We start from the raw sequence: 20,888 nt of genomic DNA on the forward strand, positions 1-20,888 counted from the left end.
GACTGAGGGGACTCAACCCACTTACCGTCATCAGAGGCAGCAGCGGGATCAGCGAGCGATTATAGTGATTACAGTTTGTGCTTACATGGGGCTCCGCTGCTTTGTGCCACATCTCCCCTCGTCAGCTGGCAGTTTGACTTCTAATCTGCCAGTTATAACAAACAGCAGACGAGGGAACAGAAGGAAAAAGGTATAAGTAAGGGAAAGAGGCAGTATGGATCAAAAAGGGCGTGTTTTTTTTTTTTTTTGGTCCTCTTTTTGTAATCTTATCTGATGGACCATTATATCCAGCTGACCATATAATCCTTCATCTTTTCCCTGTGTCCAGTGGAGAATATCTAGAATTGACTCGTTACTGCTTGGACATGCATCCTTTTATTTTAATCATTTGCCATCCAGCTCGATGCCTGCAGCAGCTTCTCACCGCCTGCTGTTCACTTCCTCTTGTGGCGCATATGTAAACCACATAATCCTATACATATTTGAACGCATCACTCACTGTGAATTCATTTCCCTCTTTCAAAGGGCTCCATGAGAGCCAATTGTCTGATGAAATCCTGATCGCCCCCTAATTGGTATTGTGAAGTCGTCGCGGCACGTAGCGTGGGACGCTTCTCCCACCATCGATCCCTCCGCCATTGATTTGCACTTAATTGCGATGATTTCTCCGCCTTATTTGAATTTCATTGCGATGTCTGGGTGCCGTCAGGACACTGTAGGAGAACTGATCAGGAGGTATTTGGATGTGGCTGTAAAACAGAACAAGAAAAAGCACACCAGTGATGAGGGAGCTTTGGAATATGGGTCAAGATAGATGTTAAGGCTGAGATTAAGTTTGCAATCCACGTTAAATACACATTATGATGTTTAATCTCTCCGCAGGAAGTTATTATTACAGCACCGTATGATTAAAAACTCCCGATTTGATCATAGCTTAACTTCTAGGGCAGCATCTGTAAATCCCCAAAATATATTTGTTTTGTACATTTAAAGGGTTTACAGCGTCAAACAGGTACAGCGGTGCTCTGTGAAACAAACAAGCCACAAAACATAATGGGAGCATTGGAGTCTCGACTTCGACCACCGGCGAGTTACATCCTCTAATTCCATGTGACACCTAATCGTAACCCGTGTCCTCACCTGCTGATTACAAAAGCCTCCAGCTGCAAATAGAATACACCAGATATTGTGCGGAGGAGTCAGGGTGCAGAGAGGAGACGGCCGCCTTGATAATTCTCCCCCCGGTTTCATAGGCCTGACCCCTTATTTATCTGACTGGCCTTTACTGCCTTTATAGGCAGGAACAGAAAGCTGACTGGAGCGAGTGGGTGAGCGAGCGAGCGAGTGAGTGAGTGGCGGGTGGTGGTGGTGGAGGGGCAGGGGTGGGTTCATGAACCCATAAAGCTCACATGGGAGAGAGTCGGCAGACCATATCTCATTACCGGGCTGGCTTGAAATGAGATGGGCCCCTTTTTTTTCCCCGCTTGTCCCTCACTGGTTCGATTGATTAGTCGGCAGCCAATCAATGTTAATTAAGGTGTAGAGAATCCTTTAATTGTGGCGTATGAATCATTGTGTCAGACCCCGCCTTGACCTTCACAAGACTTACACTGTGAACTGCCTTGCTGGGGAATAAATACCTTTTATATATTGCAAGATAATGGTAGTCCGTAAATGAGTATAGATTTGATGGACGGCGATCCCTGCGTATACTGTAGCCTGCAGCCGCGGCAGCCCTCTCTGAGAGAACACACACACACACACACACACACACACACACACACACACAATGGGTGCTCAAACAGAGACCGGACCGTCCTTCGTTTCCTGTTTTTTTTTTTTTTTTTCCCATTTTGCAAACAGACGTAGAGCCCCCGCAGATCAATACCTGTCAAACTGTTTAAGAGTTAATGTTGTGAGATAAGTGTTGCTATTACGTGCTGCGAGAAGCTCTCGGTGCATATGAAGTGGGGCTCTGATTGATGACTGCCAAAAACAAAATGGCACATGAGAGCACCACCGGCACCATAATTGTGTTTTTTAATGAAGACCTACATTTCACGTTGGAGTTGATTTCGCACTCAGTTGATTGTGTCACCCCCCCCCCCACACACACACACACACTCCCGTCCCCCCTTCGCCCTCCCTCCCCTCCAACCCTCTCCCCCCCCCCCCTCCTCGACCACCACCACCCACCATCCATCATGCAGTAACAACAATGTAATCTGTACGTGGTTTAAAGCTCAGTTGTAGGTCCGTAACTTCCAGCTCGACTCCTCCACAGAAAGATGAATTTGCTCATGATCGTGCCCTCTGAACCTAAAAAAAAAAAAAAAGGGTGAACTTCATATATTCTCAACATTAAACATGTCACACAAAAACCCAATAAACCATGATTTACTGTTTTCAATTATCTGGCCTTAATCAATGTGGTATCTGGATCAGGCTCCCATTTTTATTTTCTTTTGAATATTAGTATCCATTATTTGATGCTGTGACTTATAAATCACTATAACTACAATTAACAGTGGTGAGAAAAAGTCTGTCAATTACCTTGTTTCCTGCATTGTTGGTCATAAAATGTGATTGGATATTCATCTGAGTCACAAGTAGATGAATGTGCTAAATCCAATCATGATATTGTGTGTCTTTATTGACCGCACCCACTATTAATAATTCAGTGTTTGTGGAAAAGTACTTGAACCACTGGATTTAATAACTGGTTGACACTCCTTTTGGCAGCATTAAACTCAAATCAAGTGTTTCTGGTGGCTACAGATCAAACCTGAAACTTCCGGGAGGAATTGTGAATCATTAGTCCTCACAGAACAGAACTGTATTACTTGGATGTCTGGGGTGAAGAGTACTTTATTGAGTAAAGTTCTGGTCTGTGGCTGGACCACACCAACAGAAAGACATTGTTTGTCTGAAGCCATTCCATACAAGATTTACTGCAGGGTAATTGTCACCCAATTTCTCTTGCATTCAGCCTCCTGACATTATCCTGTAACACCTTCATAAACTTGTTTTTTTCCCATCGATGATGGCGAGCTGTCCAGATTTAGAGGCAGCAAATCAGCCCCAAATCATAACACTCCCTCCGCCTTACTTTTTTTTACTGGGATAGTTCAAGCTCAAAAGAATCCAGACTTTTGCCCTTCCCATAATGCAACGTGATAGTGTCTTTCATTAATAAATGCTAATGTCTGTCAAACCACACATCCTTGGTTCGTAACGCAGGCTTTCATGTTAAACAAATGTAATCTCTGAACTCAATGACATCATAATGACATTACTTTGCTAGCAATTCCCCAGAGACACAGAGGGCATTATACATTGATTTAGTTGTACTTCCCATGACGATTTAACTGAATGTGGTGTTTAAAAAAACAAAACAGTGGAGTATCCCTTTAAAGTAACCAAACATAGAAATCCTGCTGGGTTCCTTTAAGGCAAAAGACTGGATGAATCATGTTCATAAACAGTGGAGTTTTGTAATCTTCATAATCTCTGCTATAGTATTAAATACTTTAAGCTTCATTAACCACACACTGAACATCTGACTAATGTGCTGCTGTATGTTATGACCAATCATAAGGACACAATTCTCTCATGTTGCAGCCGTTGGCTCTCTTCTTTTTTTTTTTTTCTTTTTTTTTTTTTCTAACAGACTGACTTGTCTCTGCTTTCAGATGTAACAACAGGACCCAGTGTGCTGTGGTGGCCGGACCAGACGTGTTTCCTGACCCGTGCCCGGGAACCTACAAGTATCTGGAGGTCCAGTACGAATGTGTACCCTACAGTACGTATCCCCCAGTTCTCACACAGTCTGATGCACCTCCTGATGCTTTTACCCATTCTCATTCCTTCTTAACAACAGTGACTCATCAGCAACTCAATCAACATGCGTGCTCGTACTGTTCCAAATGTTCAAAAATATCTCAAATGTGTCATCCAGCCTCGTGGAACAGATCTCGGCGGTTGATGCGAAGACACGTGACGATTCCTGTATTTCGAAAAAACACAACAGCCAGTATGAGAGCAGGAGATGTTATTGACAGTGTAGTTTACGTGTGAAAAATGATGCGTTTTGTCAGCGCGGTGGCATGCTACCAATTGACAAGAGTTGTTTATCAGTCAGGAGATTAACGCTTTCTTCATTTTCTTCATTCGGCATGGCGCCAATTATATCCACATTGTGCCAGCTTACACCTACTTTTATTATAAGCAACATCTTCTACTATCTACTGATATTGGTTATGTAATTTATTAATGAAAAAGTGCATCTCCAGAGTATTAAAGTGATTTGACAGGCATATAATTTGTGATTAATGTGGCTTTGTTACCTGTAATAACACTGCTGTGTGGGACTTGTGTTGCCAATGACATTCTTAAAAGAACAAATCTGTTCATGTATTCAAAGGCATCTTTTCGATGGTAGTTGTCACAGCCTTCCCGTCAGCTCCCCGAGTTCACAGCACTTTTAATACCTTTGAGGAATCGTGTCTGATCATGTCATGTCTCTGTTTGCATCGCACCAAGAAAGGCCGCTCGACTTTCATCCGAACCAAACATACTCGCTTTAGTTCAGCCCAGTGGACACCAGCTAATGGTGCGACGACTGAGGCCTCTTTGAAGGGGGTAAATAAAAAAGATTTAATTAGTTCAGCAGGTGAAAGAAAAACAACCACTGTCAGGCTTTACATCACTTAAGTGGAAACATTTGGGCAGGAAAAGAAAGGATCAGCATGGGGTGACAGGATGTACACGCAGAGAGGAAATCCAGGTGAGGCGACAGGAAGTGGCATGGAGACTGCCATATGACCTCCGGTATTGTTTTATAATGACCTTTGAAGTGGAACACCAAAGTCACAAAAATTACGCCTGCCAGAAGCTTGATATTCTGCAGCTCGCCATCTGAAATGATATAAAACTGGAAATATTTGGTCACAGGCTTTTAGCTCTGAAGTCTGCAGCTGCTCACTTGAAGGGAATCGTCGTAATTCAAACTGAAATCAAACCCATCGTATTAACATTTGGTGTCCTTACATGACTTCCTCTGTAGTCTGCCTGACAGGAGCTTTTCATGTTATGAAGGAAAGGCCCTTTCTATCCTTGATCCAGAGCTGGCAAACGACTCTCTTATACCTGACTCGTTGCAGTATGCACATTTTGCTATTTCAGCCACCTGTGCTTCTGTAATGGGAAGTAACAACTTTAATCAGTCCTCTATTGGTTCTATCCAATCTCCGCTCTGCTTTTCAATCTTGAGATCTTACCATTTGGTCCAAAAATGCTTACCTGTAGAAACCAAGATGGACTCTTTTTTTTTCCTTCCATCTATTCAGATATTGAATTTAACATGCCGGCAGTGTCACTTTTTGTCCTCATTGCCTGTAGAAGCCAAGATGGACGTTGTGACAGTAACAGCAAAAGGAGAAGTGCTTGTTTTTGGTTGAATGCCTCTTAAAGGCAGCCTTATGGTGGTTATTGCCCTTCCAGACGGGGATACAGGAGGAATTTCTGGTTTAGCCTCAATCCTTTTTCCCATAATTCCATTGGTTTCTTGGCTTTATGTCTTTGCCGATCCAATCCTGTTACTTTCACCATGCTGGTGTAATTTTTCGGGACTTGTATACATTGTATTGTGGTCAGCATATAAAAATGCAGGTCCTCCGACATTTTGTTTCCGACCAGTCCTTATCCCAGTAACGCTGTGTGATTATCCTCTAGTCCAATGGGAATCCCACTGGACCCATGTGAACCACGAAGCCTGAATTATTTCTATCCAACTCCACACAAATACATCACTAACTTTCCAGTCCCATTGCATCCTGTTTCCATTACTTCTACTCTATTTTTTGCTGTCAACGTTTTAAAATCAAACAGAGGCACATTGTCAAACATTATGACTCCATTTAAAAAAGCCTGGCATGTCCGGATCCCTGTAGCACAATGTAATTGTCCTGGAGGCCAAGGGGAATTCAGCAATATCCACGGCATCAGGACCTTCTTTTAAGCAATACATTTGACTGATAAATTCATTTAAAAAAATACCAGTCAAAACATGACAGCATTCCCAGGCCGTTGGAAAAAACATATTTTCTGGCAGCTTAATTGCTGTACCATCCAGGTCTCCTATTAAGGCTCCACCAGGGAGGAGTACGGAGGCACTGAGTGTGGCAGAACTATGGATTGTCCCCAGATAATCGTATAAATCGATAAAAAATAAATTCTGCTGGCAACGCATAAACATAGCAGAAGTAATGTAGGCGTTTATTTGTTTATTGAGTGGGGAAGCAAAGTGTAATCACAAGCGGTTGCAGGAGACGGATTTCGAGACTTGTTTTTTTTTATGGCGGGATATGAATGAATTCATCTGTGACAGCCCGGTAACGTCTCCCGGTACCTCCCAAATCAAGCAATCAGATCCTCCTGGGTTGGCATGAGCCGCGTTTAGAGTCACTTCTTTGTATCTGCGTGTCTTGCTAACATTTTTGATCACGACTACCCGTCTTGTATAAATAAGCGTGGTCTCGGTGGACACCTCATGTTGAAGCCTCGAGCTTTATTCGGTTTGTGTGTTAATTGGCATTGAGGTATGGATAGAGACATGGCAGCTCAATCGTGGATGGCCTTTTAACACAAGTCTCCTTTCCAAGTTCCTGAGACCCGACTGAAGGATTTGAGTGTTTAATAAGAGAAGCAGCCACCCATGACTCCAACTCTCCTTTAGTGGTGGAGTCTTGACTCTGTATTACACTGACAAGCTCAGCCTTTCAGTCCTAATACTCTTTTCTCTCTCTCTCTCTCTCTCTCTCTCTCTCTCTCCCCCAAGTCTCCCTCACTTTCACTTACATTTTGTCCTTTAAGTGCTCGAACTGCCCCCCACCCCCCCAACCCCCTAAATCCCGCCCACCACCATATCCCTTTATTTGCTGCCGCTGTTCCCTCGCTCTGCAGTCTCAACTGCCCACTCCTTCTTCTCTCTCTCTCTCTTCTCGACCACCTTCACCGACAGCTTTTATCTGTATTCTGCTCGGGGAGCTTCTTGTCTTTTAGGGATAAATTACCGCTCTCCTCTCCACATCTTCATAAGCCCGGCGAGATCGTACAATCAGATCCGCCGTTAATAACACCAGAGGAGTGTGCTAAATCGATGCACACATGCCACAGATACAATATTGATTTTTATTAATTTGCGATTTGATCCGCTCCAGCGGTTGTAATGGAAAAGAAACGTTACAACAATTACCGCCGTAGGCGCCAGTGTTTGCCCGCGCCGCGCGGCGGTGTCACAGCGCGCGGCGGTCCATCATATTTTCATTTGAGCGGCTGTCTGGATAATTATTTGATATGAGCTGTGAGTTTCTTCTGTGGGGAAATAGCATCACGTTGAACAATAAGGGAGGTAAAGCGGTGCGGATAGAGAGGTGAAACAATAACAAAAGAAATTGATGCATTTGGAAAACGAGCACTTAATGTATAAAATCGAATAGAGAGTGCTTGTATTTGGCCCTGTCAAGTCATCATGGAGTCATGTGAACTCATTTTTTTTTTTATCTGCCAGAGGACTCTTTCTTCTTTGGAACGGTGCAGTGTTTCCATGCTCCCCCGTGCACTTTACAGATTAGTAAGGCTACCTTCAGGCAGAAGCGATGCGCTGACCCTTTATGATGACTCATAAACATGACTGTGCTCCAATGCCAGACATCCGCCTCGGCCCCGCCCCCTCACCTTGACTCTCCACGGATCAGCGCGGAGACGCCTGTCTATTCTCCCAGCGCCTTATTAAAACCTCTCTCGCTTTTTCCATCTTTTCTTTGTGTCCAACTTCCACTTGTAACAGCCCCTCCCGAAGGTTCGACCTCATAAGAGGTCAAAACAACTGTGCCGCCCTGCTACAAAACCCTGCGTTGTTCCTCGGCAGTAATGAAGCACTTAGATTGCCCCTGGGTGACCCCTCAAATTCGCCGACTTGTCGCACAAGAGAGCACACTAAGACCTGCGTCGGGAGTTTTTGTAGAGTTGACAGCTCGCGGTTGCTTTTCTTATCTTTCTCCCTTACATCAACCATCTTCCTTCAGTAATTAGACGAACCTCTCTGTGTTGTCTCCGTGGTAAAGTGACTGGTTCGGTTCAGACGAGTGGTCAAATCCCCCCCGCCCCCCGAAAAGGAGAAAAAAGATGAGGTGGGGGACAATTACAAATCCTTTCAGGGTAGCGCTTTTGTTCACTTCACTTTTCAGAACTGACACTTCGTTGTGTACGGGCGGATGAGGTGGAGGGGAGAGCAGGAGACGGAAAGGCAGAGACAAGAACAGAGTGGAAGAACAAAGGAAGAAAAAACCTGCTGGCAGTTTGATACTATACATAAGCCGCTAGTTCCCCCACTGTTTGTAGCTAACAAGGACAATGTAAAATCCTGTCTGGCACAGTGGGATCCAGCTCAGCCCTGTCAGATATGGCTCACACTTTGGAAGCTAAGCCAGAGTATATAATCATGCAATCAATTCTCCGATTTAAACGGAGCGTCAGAACTCCTGCCTCAGAAAAGTTGCCATGTAATTTGTCAAGTTTTGTTTTATTTCCAACTTACCCTAATTGGTTTTTAATTCATTTTGCTCACAGCAACACACCCAACAGGTTCAGGGTGCCCTAATTGAATAATGGAGCAGATTGTTTTGGCAAGTTTTACTCAGCACCTGCTCCCTCTCACTATCCTTCTGCGTTGGCAGGTAAAACCATGAAATTGATGCTCTACACATGGCTATCACTTACAATGCAGCTTGGACATAATGCGGTGTGATTACAGGGCCCGTTATGCAGCGGTCACACCTAAAGCAAACACCACCTGTGTGACCAGGATACGACTTCATGGCTGTAAAGGGAACGCCGCATCTCGGCGGTGGGCGGCTCGGTGCTGCAGCATCTCTGCACATCTAAGGAGTCTTGATTATTAATAAAAAAATCATGTCTCAGCTGATGTTCAAACATAAATCTGCTTTGATTTACTTGCTCACATTCAGTATTCAAACATCATCAGCACTCTACCTTCCCAGCTTCCGCTCGCTTCTCTTCGCCTCGGATAATCTTGCGGCAACTTTTAAGCTTCTTGAAGAGTAGATCGCCCCGTTTGATGTTATCACTAAATCTACTTAGCAGATTGTAAGGAAGTTCAGTGGCTTTTTGCCCTTGAGCTCTCCAGTCCACACTTACGAGGTCCAGTGTGGGAGTCAACACCGTGACAGCTGATATATCACTAAGCCACAACCTCTTCACTCCCCGCTGAAATGCCAGTGAGCATTAGCCTGCTCGTTCAGACACCTTTCTTCCCCCCCCTCCACCCCTTCTTCTTCTTACCACCTGAGCAACTTGCTCCACTTCCTCCCATGTGTGAAGGAGGCCTGTAATGCCATCTCATCACTCAGTGACAGCTGACCACTCCCCAGTCCACGCAGCATGCTTTGATGACTGCGACTTTCTGTCATATCTCATACACCAGATTCACACTGGTGTCACGGCCTGATTTTGCAGCGACTGATCTTGTCAGAACACACTGGTCCTGAAGTGAGTTTTGCAGAAGTGTCTTGCGTCTCTTGGGATTTCCCGTTTACATCTTGTCCGTCCAATTAATGACCCTTTAATTCCTTGGAAGCTGCTTCAGTTTTAAGTGACCTGATGTTGTTCATGCCAGCAAGTTATCACACGGTTTACTGGGACATTTAAAAAGAACAGTCGTCTTTGTGGTTATTAGTAAGATATTTTCCTGCTGTGACAATTAAAAATGCCCGTTATACCAAGACTTTAAAGGTCTCGCATTTTAAAGTTGTTTTTGTTTGTTTTATTTGCAGTCTTTATATCCATGAGAAGATGTTTTTGCAGAAGCAGTTTGGTTGACAGCCTAACTGAGAAAGTGGAGGCACTTATTTCTACGGGTTGAAAACTAAATTTGCTATAATACAATTAATGCTTTTGATTTTAATACACATCATAATGCAAATAGAAAAACATGCAAGATCATTGAAGTAATTACGATCATCAACAGCTTATTTCTTTGTTTTGAATTATAATTTGTTAGGATGTATTAAATTAGACAACATCATTTAAAAAAACAACAACACAATATCATGATATTCTCATGATATTATATTGAATAGAAAGCTGATTATTTATATTATTGCAGTGCCTTACTTGCTTACTTTTACCACATGTACAATATAAACTTAAGCTCTCTCCTGTGATAATATATAATAATAATGAACTCGCCTGATACCTGCTGTCGTTTACTCAAGGAGGATTTTCACAATAAAAGTGCAGCAGCCTAAAATAAAAAAAACATGGCAGATGTAGGGGCGGGATTAATAATGGTCCCCCCACGGGGAAAAACAATATATCCATATTTTCCCAGTTTAGAAGACATGCGATTGCACAGGGAAGCAGTGGTTACCAATGTGGATAAATGGTCATGTTAAAGGGGTGAATGTGGACATGTGGAAACTGTTTCCCCTCACTAATAGCTAAATAAACTGCTGTAATCTATCAGCTTCCTGTTCTGCAGCAGCTGCTCTGTTACTCCACAACAGACATACCGGATCAGCCGTGCTTTCTTTCTCCGATAGACAAGAAATATGCACGAATGCCGAACAAGCTATAGAAATGTGCAATAAACACCACTTACGTAACACAAGCAAAGCTTTTATCTCCTCCGCCAGCTACACACACACACACACTCAGGCACACATGTCTGAAAGACTTGTTGGGGTGCCAAGTGTCGAGGATATAGCACTAATTAGAGACTGGTCTCTTCAGGGGGTCTCCCCTTTTAATAATCACCCTACTAATCAAAGCTCCTTTTTTTCATTTACTTGTCTTTTTGTCTTTCTTTCTTTGTTCATGGGCATTTCACTGTGTCCAGCCCATACACCAGTTTAAACACTCGTTATTCTCGCCCCCCCACCCTCCCACCATCCCCTCTGCTCTCCATAATTTCAAGGTCCTTGAAAATCAAGTCATATTTTTGGTGCAATTAGGTTATTTCTGCTCCAGTTGCTCCTATGTTCCACAAACATGTATTTAATTTTGTTTTGCCTGGGCTGCACTTGTCTTTTCTCCCTCTGTTGGTCGGTCCCACGTGGATAGCAGGCTGGATGAGCGCCAAGTCCTTGCACCTGTCCCTCAAAAAGAGACACACACACACACACACACACACACACACACACACACACACACACACACACACACACACACAGAGCATCAGGCATTGTCAAGGTTATAAGATAGCATAGCAGCTTCCCAGTAGGAGGCAGCGAGAAAAGCGATGGAGACAGAAAGGAGACACTAGGGAGGAGATTGAATAAGTACCAGAAGGGAGCACAAAGGGAGCAGACAAGTGGTTGAAAGAGAAAGAGGGCTGTTGAGAAATGGAACCTGTAATGATGGTATGGGAGACTCATGAGCGCCGACCGAGGGAAATGACAGGAAAAAAAAGAAAATGAGGGAGATGAAGAGAGAATTCAGAGAAAGAGAGATGGCAGCCTGCGCGTCCTCCCCCATCCTTAGGCACATGCTATTCAAAGCCCTGTAATTTGTGTCATTAATTAAAAAGCTGATGGGATGGAGTTAAGGGGGTTTGCACTCTGCAACTCCTTTGGTTGAGACAGAGGGGCAAGAAAACGAGTGTGAGGAGGTGTGGGGGGGGGGGGATATTGCAAAAAATATTGCTGCCATCTACCATGAATCTCTATTAGTGGCTAATGATACCATTCTGATACCTCTCAACCATTAGTGTGAAATTGGGGAGCATTAATTATTCAAATGAAAATCCATACAGCTGCCGCTCACATGACAGGTTTGCTGCTCACGCGAGTTAAAGGTCCCCATTGTTGGCTGCTCCGCATGCATCTTAAGCAGCAAGTGGAATACGTATGCAGAGCTATTCATTAGGGGGAAATTATTTTAGAAATGATGCATTAGTTGAGCAAATACAGGAAGGACTACGTCACGCAGTGGCTGTACAATATCATTTTATAATGTATAGCCGAGCAGCAGGGGGCCTCCGCGTTGTCTGCCTGTGTTACCAGAGCTGTCAAAGCTGAAACACGTGCACACAAGCAAAACTCTTTTTACACGGAGTCTTTGATTGTAATGAACAGCTGCTTCCTTCTTTTATAACCGTGTTGTTTTGAAACCATGCATGGAGGTTGCCTGTTCAGCTTATTAAATTTGCGATGACAGCTTGACCAATTAGCTGCAGAATCAGCCATGTTGCTTTTTTTCCCCCCACCAGCTTCACGGGGTCTGGCATCGTGCAGCATGCAGCCGCCAGGCCGTTACAAGCTGCATGCACACGGTTCAGTGACTTGCTGTTGTGGCCCAAACCTGTTGGCAGGATTTGCCCAAGAATGCCATGACACAAAATATATTCTGGTGAAACACTAACTCTAGAACTGCTGTAAAAGCGAAACCAAAACGACTGGACGTTTTTAACAAGTTCAAAATTACCTATATTCTTCTTGGCGTGCGATGTTGCCGGATGAGCGTGGGCAGCCGCCGTTTTCTGTCCCAATCCCTCGATGAATCTGGTTTGGGAAGTGAATGAGTATCACCGAGGCGTGTCAAAGCAAAGCACGTAATACCAAACTGCTCCAATTGAGCTTCTCGGCGGACAAAAGATAAGACCGCTTACACTGGGCTGCTTCCAGGTCTGCCTGTGTACAGCTGCGTGAGGTGTAGGTTGGAAAAAAATGAGCATTCATCATTGGCAAATCTCGCTTTTTGTTGATTGGCAGGTCTGGGAGAGATGTAAATGTTCTCCTTCTTTTTTGCTCTGGCAGCCAAAGAAGGGCAATTACAGCTGGTCGTGCATTTTGGAAAAAAACGCCAGACCTTTGCACACTTTATCCAACTGATCCTCCCACTCCAAAATCAGAAAGAACTATTTTCTTTTTCCACTGGTCCGCCACCCTTTGGGTGCAGGTAATTTGTCAAATTATAACTTTTAAGTGGCTGCTGAACTTGTGCTCGCAGGGGCCTTTCCAGCCTTAAACTCCAACCTGGGTGGAGCCCCCAGACCTGCCATTAAAATAATATATATATATTTAATACTTTTTTTGAATTTCCTCAATCCAATCTGCTTTGAAATACATTCATGGCCACTCAGTGCTCGCCATCTGCTCCTCACATTATCATCTAATTAGCTCATTCAGTGTTTTACCGTTGATTTTATTAACTATAGTGTAATGATGAGTGATGTGATTACCATTAATTCCCTTATTACACAATTAGGTGAAGTATCACCATTACTTCTATTGACCTTTAAATTGTCTTCAAATGGTAAAAAGCTGCTGTTTACCCGTCATGAAAAGAACAGCTGAGGACACTAGAGTTTGAGCTGTACATATTGAATGCAGTCCTTAAATGTCTGGACGATGCTTTAATGAAAGGGTTTTGGTTCTAGCATACAGACATGGAATCGTTGTTGTTATGAATATGATACTCAATGGTCTATTTTGTGCGAATTGATGGACCTCATTTTTTTTTAATTTTTTTTTTTAATTTGTGTGCTTATTTTGGATATTTTCCTCAGAGATCAGAGAGAGAAGGGACAGAGACGAGGAGAAGGCAGAGAGAAAAAGGAAGAGATGAGAGAACTAAGTGCTTTTTAGTGACTCGGTGACAGCCGTGACCAAAATCGTATTAAGGTCACAATGGGGGTGGTGGGGTGGAGTAAAGAAGCCTTTCAAATGAATAAATTCCCCGTCTCTGCTTTTCCCGCTGCTCCCCTCGTATCCGAGTAGACGTGGATATCGGAGGCCCGTGCTGCAGGTGCACCTCGGCCCCTGCTGCCCGCGTGGTGAAACACGAGCTGACGCGACGTGAACTAATTGGTTTTGAGCGCTCTGACGGCCGGCCGACCTCGTCGCGTCCGGCCGCGCCTTCCGGTCAGGTGAAAGGGGCCCGCACGCCGGACCGCGGCCCCGGGAGTGGCGCCTTTCCCCTGTCGGGGATTTCATCCGCATCCTTTCACTCCCTTCTCACACCATCTCCCCCGGTGATTGCGTCGTATACTGCTCCTCGCATCCCCACCGCTAATGCCTTTTTTTTTTTTGTCTATAGATCATTACCCCGCTCTGCCTCCGCCTCTGTTAGCGCTCGCTCAATCAGAAACGCCGGCCTCCCCCGTCGTCCTCGCTCCGCGGCCGCTGCATCGTCGGGAGGCGAAGCGGGCTTCGATCGGGGGGATGTTTGGCTGTTTACTTTGATTTGATCTGTGGCGTCAACGTGCAGCTCCCACTTATTGGCGAATTTGCGTCTGCGGTAAAGGCGGTTCGCGTGTGGCCCGGAGCAACTCAGCCTGGTATGGGCTTTTTGTGTTTCAGCGACACCTCGGCCGTTTGCTGTTAATGAGGTGCCGCGCGGTACAAGTTTATGATCTGACAAACACAGACGACTTGTTGAAAGCCTCCCCCTCCCCCCCACCTCCCCTTATTTTCTCCCTCACCTCATTCTCCCTTTTTCATTGGCTCACCGCCCCGCATTAATATTGTTCTCCTCTAATACGTTTCCCATCTTTCAAACTTCACCCCGCCTGCCCCTACCCACTGACCTCCATACCTCACTCTGTTGCACTCTTCATTTGGAGGAGAGGACTCTTGTAAGCCCTGGTAACAGAGGTTAATCCTCTCTTATTAGAACCGGGATTACCGGAGGGAAAGGGACAGGAGCAGGCGCGCTGGGTGGATGCTAACCCCAACTCCAAATGGAGGCGGTCGACAAAATGCCACGACTGACCTAAAAGGCTTGTCCGCGGAGGAAGTGATATGTAGACAGTTAAGATGTAATAACTTCAGTGCTTTTTTTTCAGCAGGCTTTCAGTTTACTTGTTGAGATGCGGAATAAAAACTGCTTTCACTTTTCTGCTTGCAGCTGCTCACGTTTGATGAAATAGGTCAGAGAGGGCCTATTTATTCCCTCCCCCCCTTGAAAATGAGATGATTCATAAATATACTTTAAATATCAAATATACTGCTACATTTGAAATAAATAATGTAACACATTTCATGAAAAATACAGTTTTCTTGCCAGTAATCACTGGATACACATGCATACTGTATTTTTAAATCCTCTCTAATCGATATATTAGATTATAAATTTACAGTGGATCAAACTACGTGACAGGGGACAGGGGTCACTGATAGTGAATCAATCGCCTCCCTGCAGTTCTTTGCAGCTCTACCGACTGCTTTAGCATCTTTTAGCTCATTATTTTGGATTTTTAATGCCATTTTTTGTTTTTTTTGTATTGTTTTCAGCCACTTATGGTGTAAAATGATTTCCGCCCTTTACTGTGTCCTGTTAGTTGAGGAAGTTGCTGTACTGTATATGCTAATCATCATTAATGTCATCAAGCTGGTGAGTTCATAATTATCAGTCTGGGACTACAGCAATATGAAGTGTGAAATGGACCCGTTTCGTTTACGAGGTACTTTTTCTTCTCCCCGCTGTACTTTAAACTCAAATGCTCACCTGTACGCATCCATATGTTTGACTGTTTTTATGGCTGTAATCCCTCCACGTTTCCATCCCAAAGCCATCGCTGCACAAAAACAAACACGTTGTACAATTTAAGACCTGATTAATCTGTTGTTTTTTTCCCCCCCCAGCAGGCTCATGTGTGACGGTGCACTTTCTCCCCTCTGAAAGCTTACGATTAAACGTTTTATGCGTCTCTTCCACTAACCCCCTGCTCCTTTTGTACTTTTGAGTGACTGTAAAATAAAGACGTTTATCTCGTCATTAATCTGTCCCTTTATTTTTTCTCTCTCTGTCTTTCTCTCCCCTTCATGCCTAAAAATAGAAGTGGAACAAAAAGGTAACTAAATGCCAACAACTTTTCTCCTTTTCACCTGCATTCTCATTTGGATTCCTGCTTGCATTTCTTTTTTTTTTTTTGGTGACGGGTTGCTACAGCAAGTTTCTGACATTTTGTCGGCTCATGTTCATTGTGTGGTCCATCGGTGTGGTTGAACATGCAATTCATGGGGAAGATAGAGTTGTGCGAGAGTTAGGATCATACCTAATGAACTGTTTTTGTCATGCACATGCAGCAGCACCCAAAGCCCCGAGCAACCACCGGACTCTCGCCTTCATTTCTTGTTCAAGAGTTTGACTTTGCCACATACTGTGTATGATAAAGTTGGAGGGTAAAGCCATTACAAACCTGCTCCCCGATTAAATCCCATAACACCGGCGTGTTTTTTTTTTTTTATCCCCTGTAATAACTGAAAATTATTCCAGCTCTGCTTTATCAGCTGCATAATATTAAAGCAGAGGCTGATCAATAGCTTGTCCAATAGGCTGTCAGCATTTGTCATTACAGCTCTAACATGATGATGGCTATAACCTTCAGGGACTCACTAGTCAATACCGGAGATAGATCATAGCAGTTGTGTTCTTACCTTATCAGCACTGCATCATGCGGCAAAACATGCGCTAAAGCTCGGCTCGTGCCGTCCCGGGAGATTTCTACTTGTGGCGGTACCTTTCACACGAGCTGGAAAGGCAGTATGTTCTTTGTCAGATGTTAACTATGAAGCTGGACCGAAGTCAAAGATGGAAATGGAATCATTAAACAAGAGTCAAGAGTTCTGCTTTAATGGCCGCGCAATAAATTTTTAGGTTTCATAGCAGTCATTAATTAATGACGTATTGCTGAGATCTGTGGCAAAGAGAATGAGCAATGAAGGTGAAGGGGGGAGTTAAAACATTTTATGGCGATGGCGGCGGTGCTGCTGTGGTAACAGTTTGTGAAATTCCCCATGAAAGCCATGATTGCCTTTGTATCACCACTCTAATATCCTTCATTCAGTCCTCCATCTCTGCGCTTACATCCTCTAAAAGCATATTTTGCAACTTCCATAGAGCCCAGTGTGCTGTCAGCGCAAAGCTCACCCGCCCTGACCTTGTACCCCGGCGCGTCTCGCGTTGTTCGACCGTAGAAACAGCCACTCTTAGCATTTAGCGGAGCCGCTGCCGAGATGCGTGCCGAGGCTCGACGTCAACCGGACGCACACCGCCACATTTTCACCCGCAGGTAGACAACATGTTTATTCTGAGGAGATTAGAAGGGAGAGAAGCCTCTGTTCTTCGCTGTCTCTTTCTGCTCCCTCTCCTCGGAGTGCACAGCTTTTACCTCTCAACGGATCTGCGGCGAGAACCTGTCAGCGCTCTGTCAGGCTCCTGGCCCATTACCCTGAAGAGAGCCGTCTCACACGCTGTGTTTATATTTCTGGTGTGCAAACCTGTGGAAAAGGAAAAACTGCACTGTCTCCATTCTTTATTGTTTCCTTCTATCTTACTTATCTTCTGTCCTATATATATTTATCTCTTTCAAGAATTTACCACTTTAATGATTCATTGGGAAATGTTTTTTCTGGTAAATGTGGCGGTGACGTTCGTTTTGTATTTTATTTATAAGAATTTAATGGAACCTGGTATGAATTTGTAATCTTTGTAAGTCTGAATCCAGATGTCATCTTTTTAGAAAGAGAGAAAATTATGATTGCCTGAGTTCACAATAAATCCATAATCAACTGAAATTAGCTTTAACAAATGGGGCCCACTATTGACCTGCTCCAGCTGTGTTGCCTCGGTCTAGCTTTATCGGATTTGAGTACAAACCAGTTCACATATAATTAGTTTATTGTGTGTGGGGCTGTAAATCATGGCACAGACTAAAAATGTCACGTAGATGAAATAATGGACAGGCAGTCATTACATAGATGATGTCATTTCTGGTCTTTATTTTTTTTTGTATTTTTTTTTTGGTATGTTTTCTTTCTCCTGAAGGGCTGCCTTGGCCAATAATTACAGCATCGCTATTTATCACAGTTGGGATCTGTGTGTTTAATGTATTTACTGCGAACTGCCACTGGCGTGTTTCACAGAAAGAAAAGAACGAAACATTTTTTCCTTCCCTGGTGCATTTTAATTTGTATGTGAAGAGAAGCCATTCTGTAACTGGAACTGAAGAGAAGTGAAATGGTAATGTGTGTGTTCTTGTGCACGTGGAGGGGTTGGTGGTGCATGTGGTAAGTTTTTAACAGCATCTTTTGACTTGGTTCTGCTCTCCATTAAGTCAGAAGAAATAACCCTCATTAAATGTATTCTCCTTTTCGTCAGTATGTTCAGCGACACTGCAGCTAATTGCCTTGAGGGTAAGAGACTTACTGGATTTGGAACATGCTATATAACATCTGTAAACTGCAGAAGGTACTTGAAACCAAAAATAGCACGTCATACATTTGAGACACAATTTGAAATTCAGGATTTCCTCTGGTTATGGAACTATGAAAAGTCTAATTCACACAGGGTAGGTCAGGCGATTCAATATTTCTTTTGAGTCATGGACTATCATGGGAGTTTTTTTTCCGTAGCATGTTTAAATTTAAGTTGCCGTTTATTAAAATGCAATATTTTCTATGACGTGTTTTTCTATATAGTGTTACTTGTTTCTTGAGTGGTTTTATCACCTTTCTACTCGTCAACAATCACTTCAGTCAAGATATGCTTTTCCCTGTAACTGCTAATGATGGAAAACAGGGAAATATACATTTCTAGAGCTTTGGATTACTTCAATGATTGGTTGAGAAGCCAACAAAAATGCCAGATGTAAAGTTTTTTTTAAAGTACTATTGATCCATTATAATGCCGGAGAGGGAGCCCTTTGCAGCCGCGCCAACAATAAGAAGCTTGCCGCCTCCGTCGGTAATGGAATAATGTAGCTGGATTTTGTCTGATCAGCACAAAGGTGGACTGTTTTTCTGTTCATTGCAGGTCATGGAAATTCAACTTTTTGGTCAGTGAAACGGAATTTGACTTAGAGTGGGAATCCTGGAAATAATGAAAAGGCTGATTATGCTTTGGTTGTGTTCTGTTTAATTTCAGTTGCCATGCTTTGCAGAAGCAAAGTAATCCCAAACCTGTTGGAAAAATCGAATGAATGCCATTACAAACTAATCATTTTCTCTATGCTCATCTGTTCTGCTTTTTATACAAAACTGATCATCACACCACTGATGACGAGGGACGGAATCAACGTGTTTGTCCTTCAGAGTGGAGAAAAATGAGCTGCAGATTTAAACTTCAGTGTTTCAGTCTAATATTGTCTTTCATGACTGATTTAATACCTGCCAATGTAACTCTGTAATTGTCTTTCCCCATTTTTGGCTCCTCAGTATTCCTGTGCCCAGGGCTTCTGCGCAGGGTGTACCAGAGCGAGCACCTCTTTGAATCGGACCACCAGTCTGGAGCGTGGTGCAAAGACCCTCTCCAGGCCTCCGATAAGATATACTACATGCCCTGGACACCCTACCGCACGGACACGCTGACCGAATACTCCTCCAAAGAGGACTTCATCGCTGGAAGGCCAACAACAACCTACAAACTCCCACATCGTGTTGACGGAACGGGCTTCGTGGTCTACGACGGGGCGCTCTTCTTCAACAAGGAGCGCACGCGCAACATCGTCAAGTTTGACCTGCGAACTCGTATCAAGAGCGGCGAGGCTATCATCGCGAACGCCAACTACCATGACACGTCTCCGTACCGCTGGGGAGGGAAGTCCGACATCGACTTGGCCGTAGACGAAAACGGCCTCTGGGTGATTTATGCCACTGAGCAAAACAACGGGCGCATTGTCATCAGCCAGCTCAATCCATACACGTTACGTGTTGAGGGAACGTGGGACACGTCCTACGACAAGCGCTCAGCTTCCAACGCCTTCATGATTTGTGGAATCCTCTATGTAGTAAAGTCGGTGTATGAGGATGATGACAATGAAGCAACAGGAAACAAGATTGATTACATCTACAACACAGAACTCAGTAAAGATGGGTTTCTGGACATCCCTTTCCCCAACTCCTACCAGTACATCGCTGCTGTGGATTATAATCCCAGAGACAATCTGCTGTATGTCTGGAACAATTACCACGTTGTCAAGTACTCTCTGGACTTTGGAGCATTGGACAACAGACTCGGTAAGTCCAGCTTTATTTATTCCTTCACTTCATATTGATTATTACTGAATATCCAACTGTTATAATGTTCATATAATTTCAGTATTACTGTTAGCATAATCCAGTGTTTAAGAAACAGTTCTAAATTGCTGTACACTTTAGGTAAAATGGAATGCAAATAGAAATGACAACAAAATTTTGAGGTTTACAAAAATCAGAATGCTGCATTTTACTGTAAATTGTAAAAAAGACCATTTAAAACACAATCCCAGACCTTTTTTTTTTTTAGACTGAGCTCACATTCAAAGTATTTATTTTTAAAATTTCTGCAAAGCGGACAATGACAACTTTATCTTGTAGTCAGGTAGTAGGATCCTGAAACTACTGGGTAGATTGCCATAACATTTGAAAGGAATTTGAATAGTCCCCACAATTTTCTGTAACTATTCACACCAAATTTCCAGTTGGCCACAACAAATACTAAACATAACCGGAAAATGACCCGTTTTTTTTTTTTTTTTTTTTTTTTTTTTTTTAAAGCAAAATTCCTGTTCCCCAGAGGATAAGCCCATTCCAATTTAGATCAATAATCCTCTCACTGGCACACACACAACCTAATTTCCCGTAACAGTGGTCTAATAGGCGAACTGACAGACTATTTCCCATATTCCTGCTCCCAAGAAGTTGATTTTACTTCTAATGTCTCACTTGACCGACTGCCAGCTACATTTACAGCTCCAAGAAAAGCTAAATTCTGAGCATGTTGTTTGTTCGACCCAACACTTTTTGTATTGTGGAATGTAAAAGAACAGCTTGGCATGGAAAGTGTTTACATTTTAAGTCTTGTTTGATTTATATTTTGCTGGAATA

The 20,888-nt window shown here is 43.5% G+C and overlaps 1 protein-coding gene across 9 annotated transcripts in view; it reads left to right on the forward strand.

Moving 5' to 3' along the window:
* The window catches only part of LOC138210886 (adhesion G protein-coupled receptor L3-like), a 153,808-nt gene that overhangs the window by 45,041 nt on the left and 87,879 nt on the right, over window positions 1–20,888 (forward strand). For 6 of the 9 annotated variants that reach the window (XM_069170240.1, XM_069170242.1, XM_069170243.1 and 3 more), the window contains exons 3-5: window positions 3,693–3,802; window positions 15,860–15,874; window positions 19,239–20,039. In XM_069170240.1, coding sequence (XP_069026341.1) covers window positions 3,693–3,802; window positions 15,860–15,874; window positions 19,239–20,039 — 926 coding nt within the window. The remainder of the gene's footprint in view (window positions 1–3,692; window positions 3,803–15,859; window positions 15,875–19,238; window positions 20,040–20,888) is intronic. The other 3 variants (XM_069170241.1, XM_069170247.1, XM_069170248.1) reach the window with 1 other exon arrangement.

Source organism: Embiotoca jacksoni, unplaced genomic scaffold (genome assembly GCF_022577435.1).
Source record: "Embiotoca jacksoni isolate LCO1_2020_lvr unplaced genomic scaffold, fEmbJac1.0.p SCAF_49, whole genome shotgun sequence".
Lineage (NCBI taxonomy): Eukaryota > Metazoa > Chordata > Actinopteri > Embiotocidae > Embiotoca > Embiotoca jacksoni.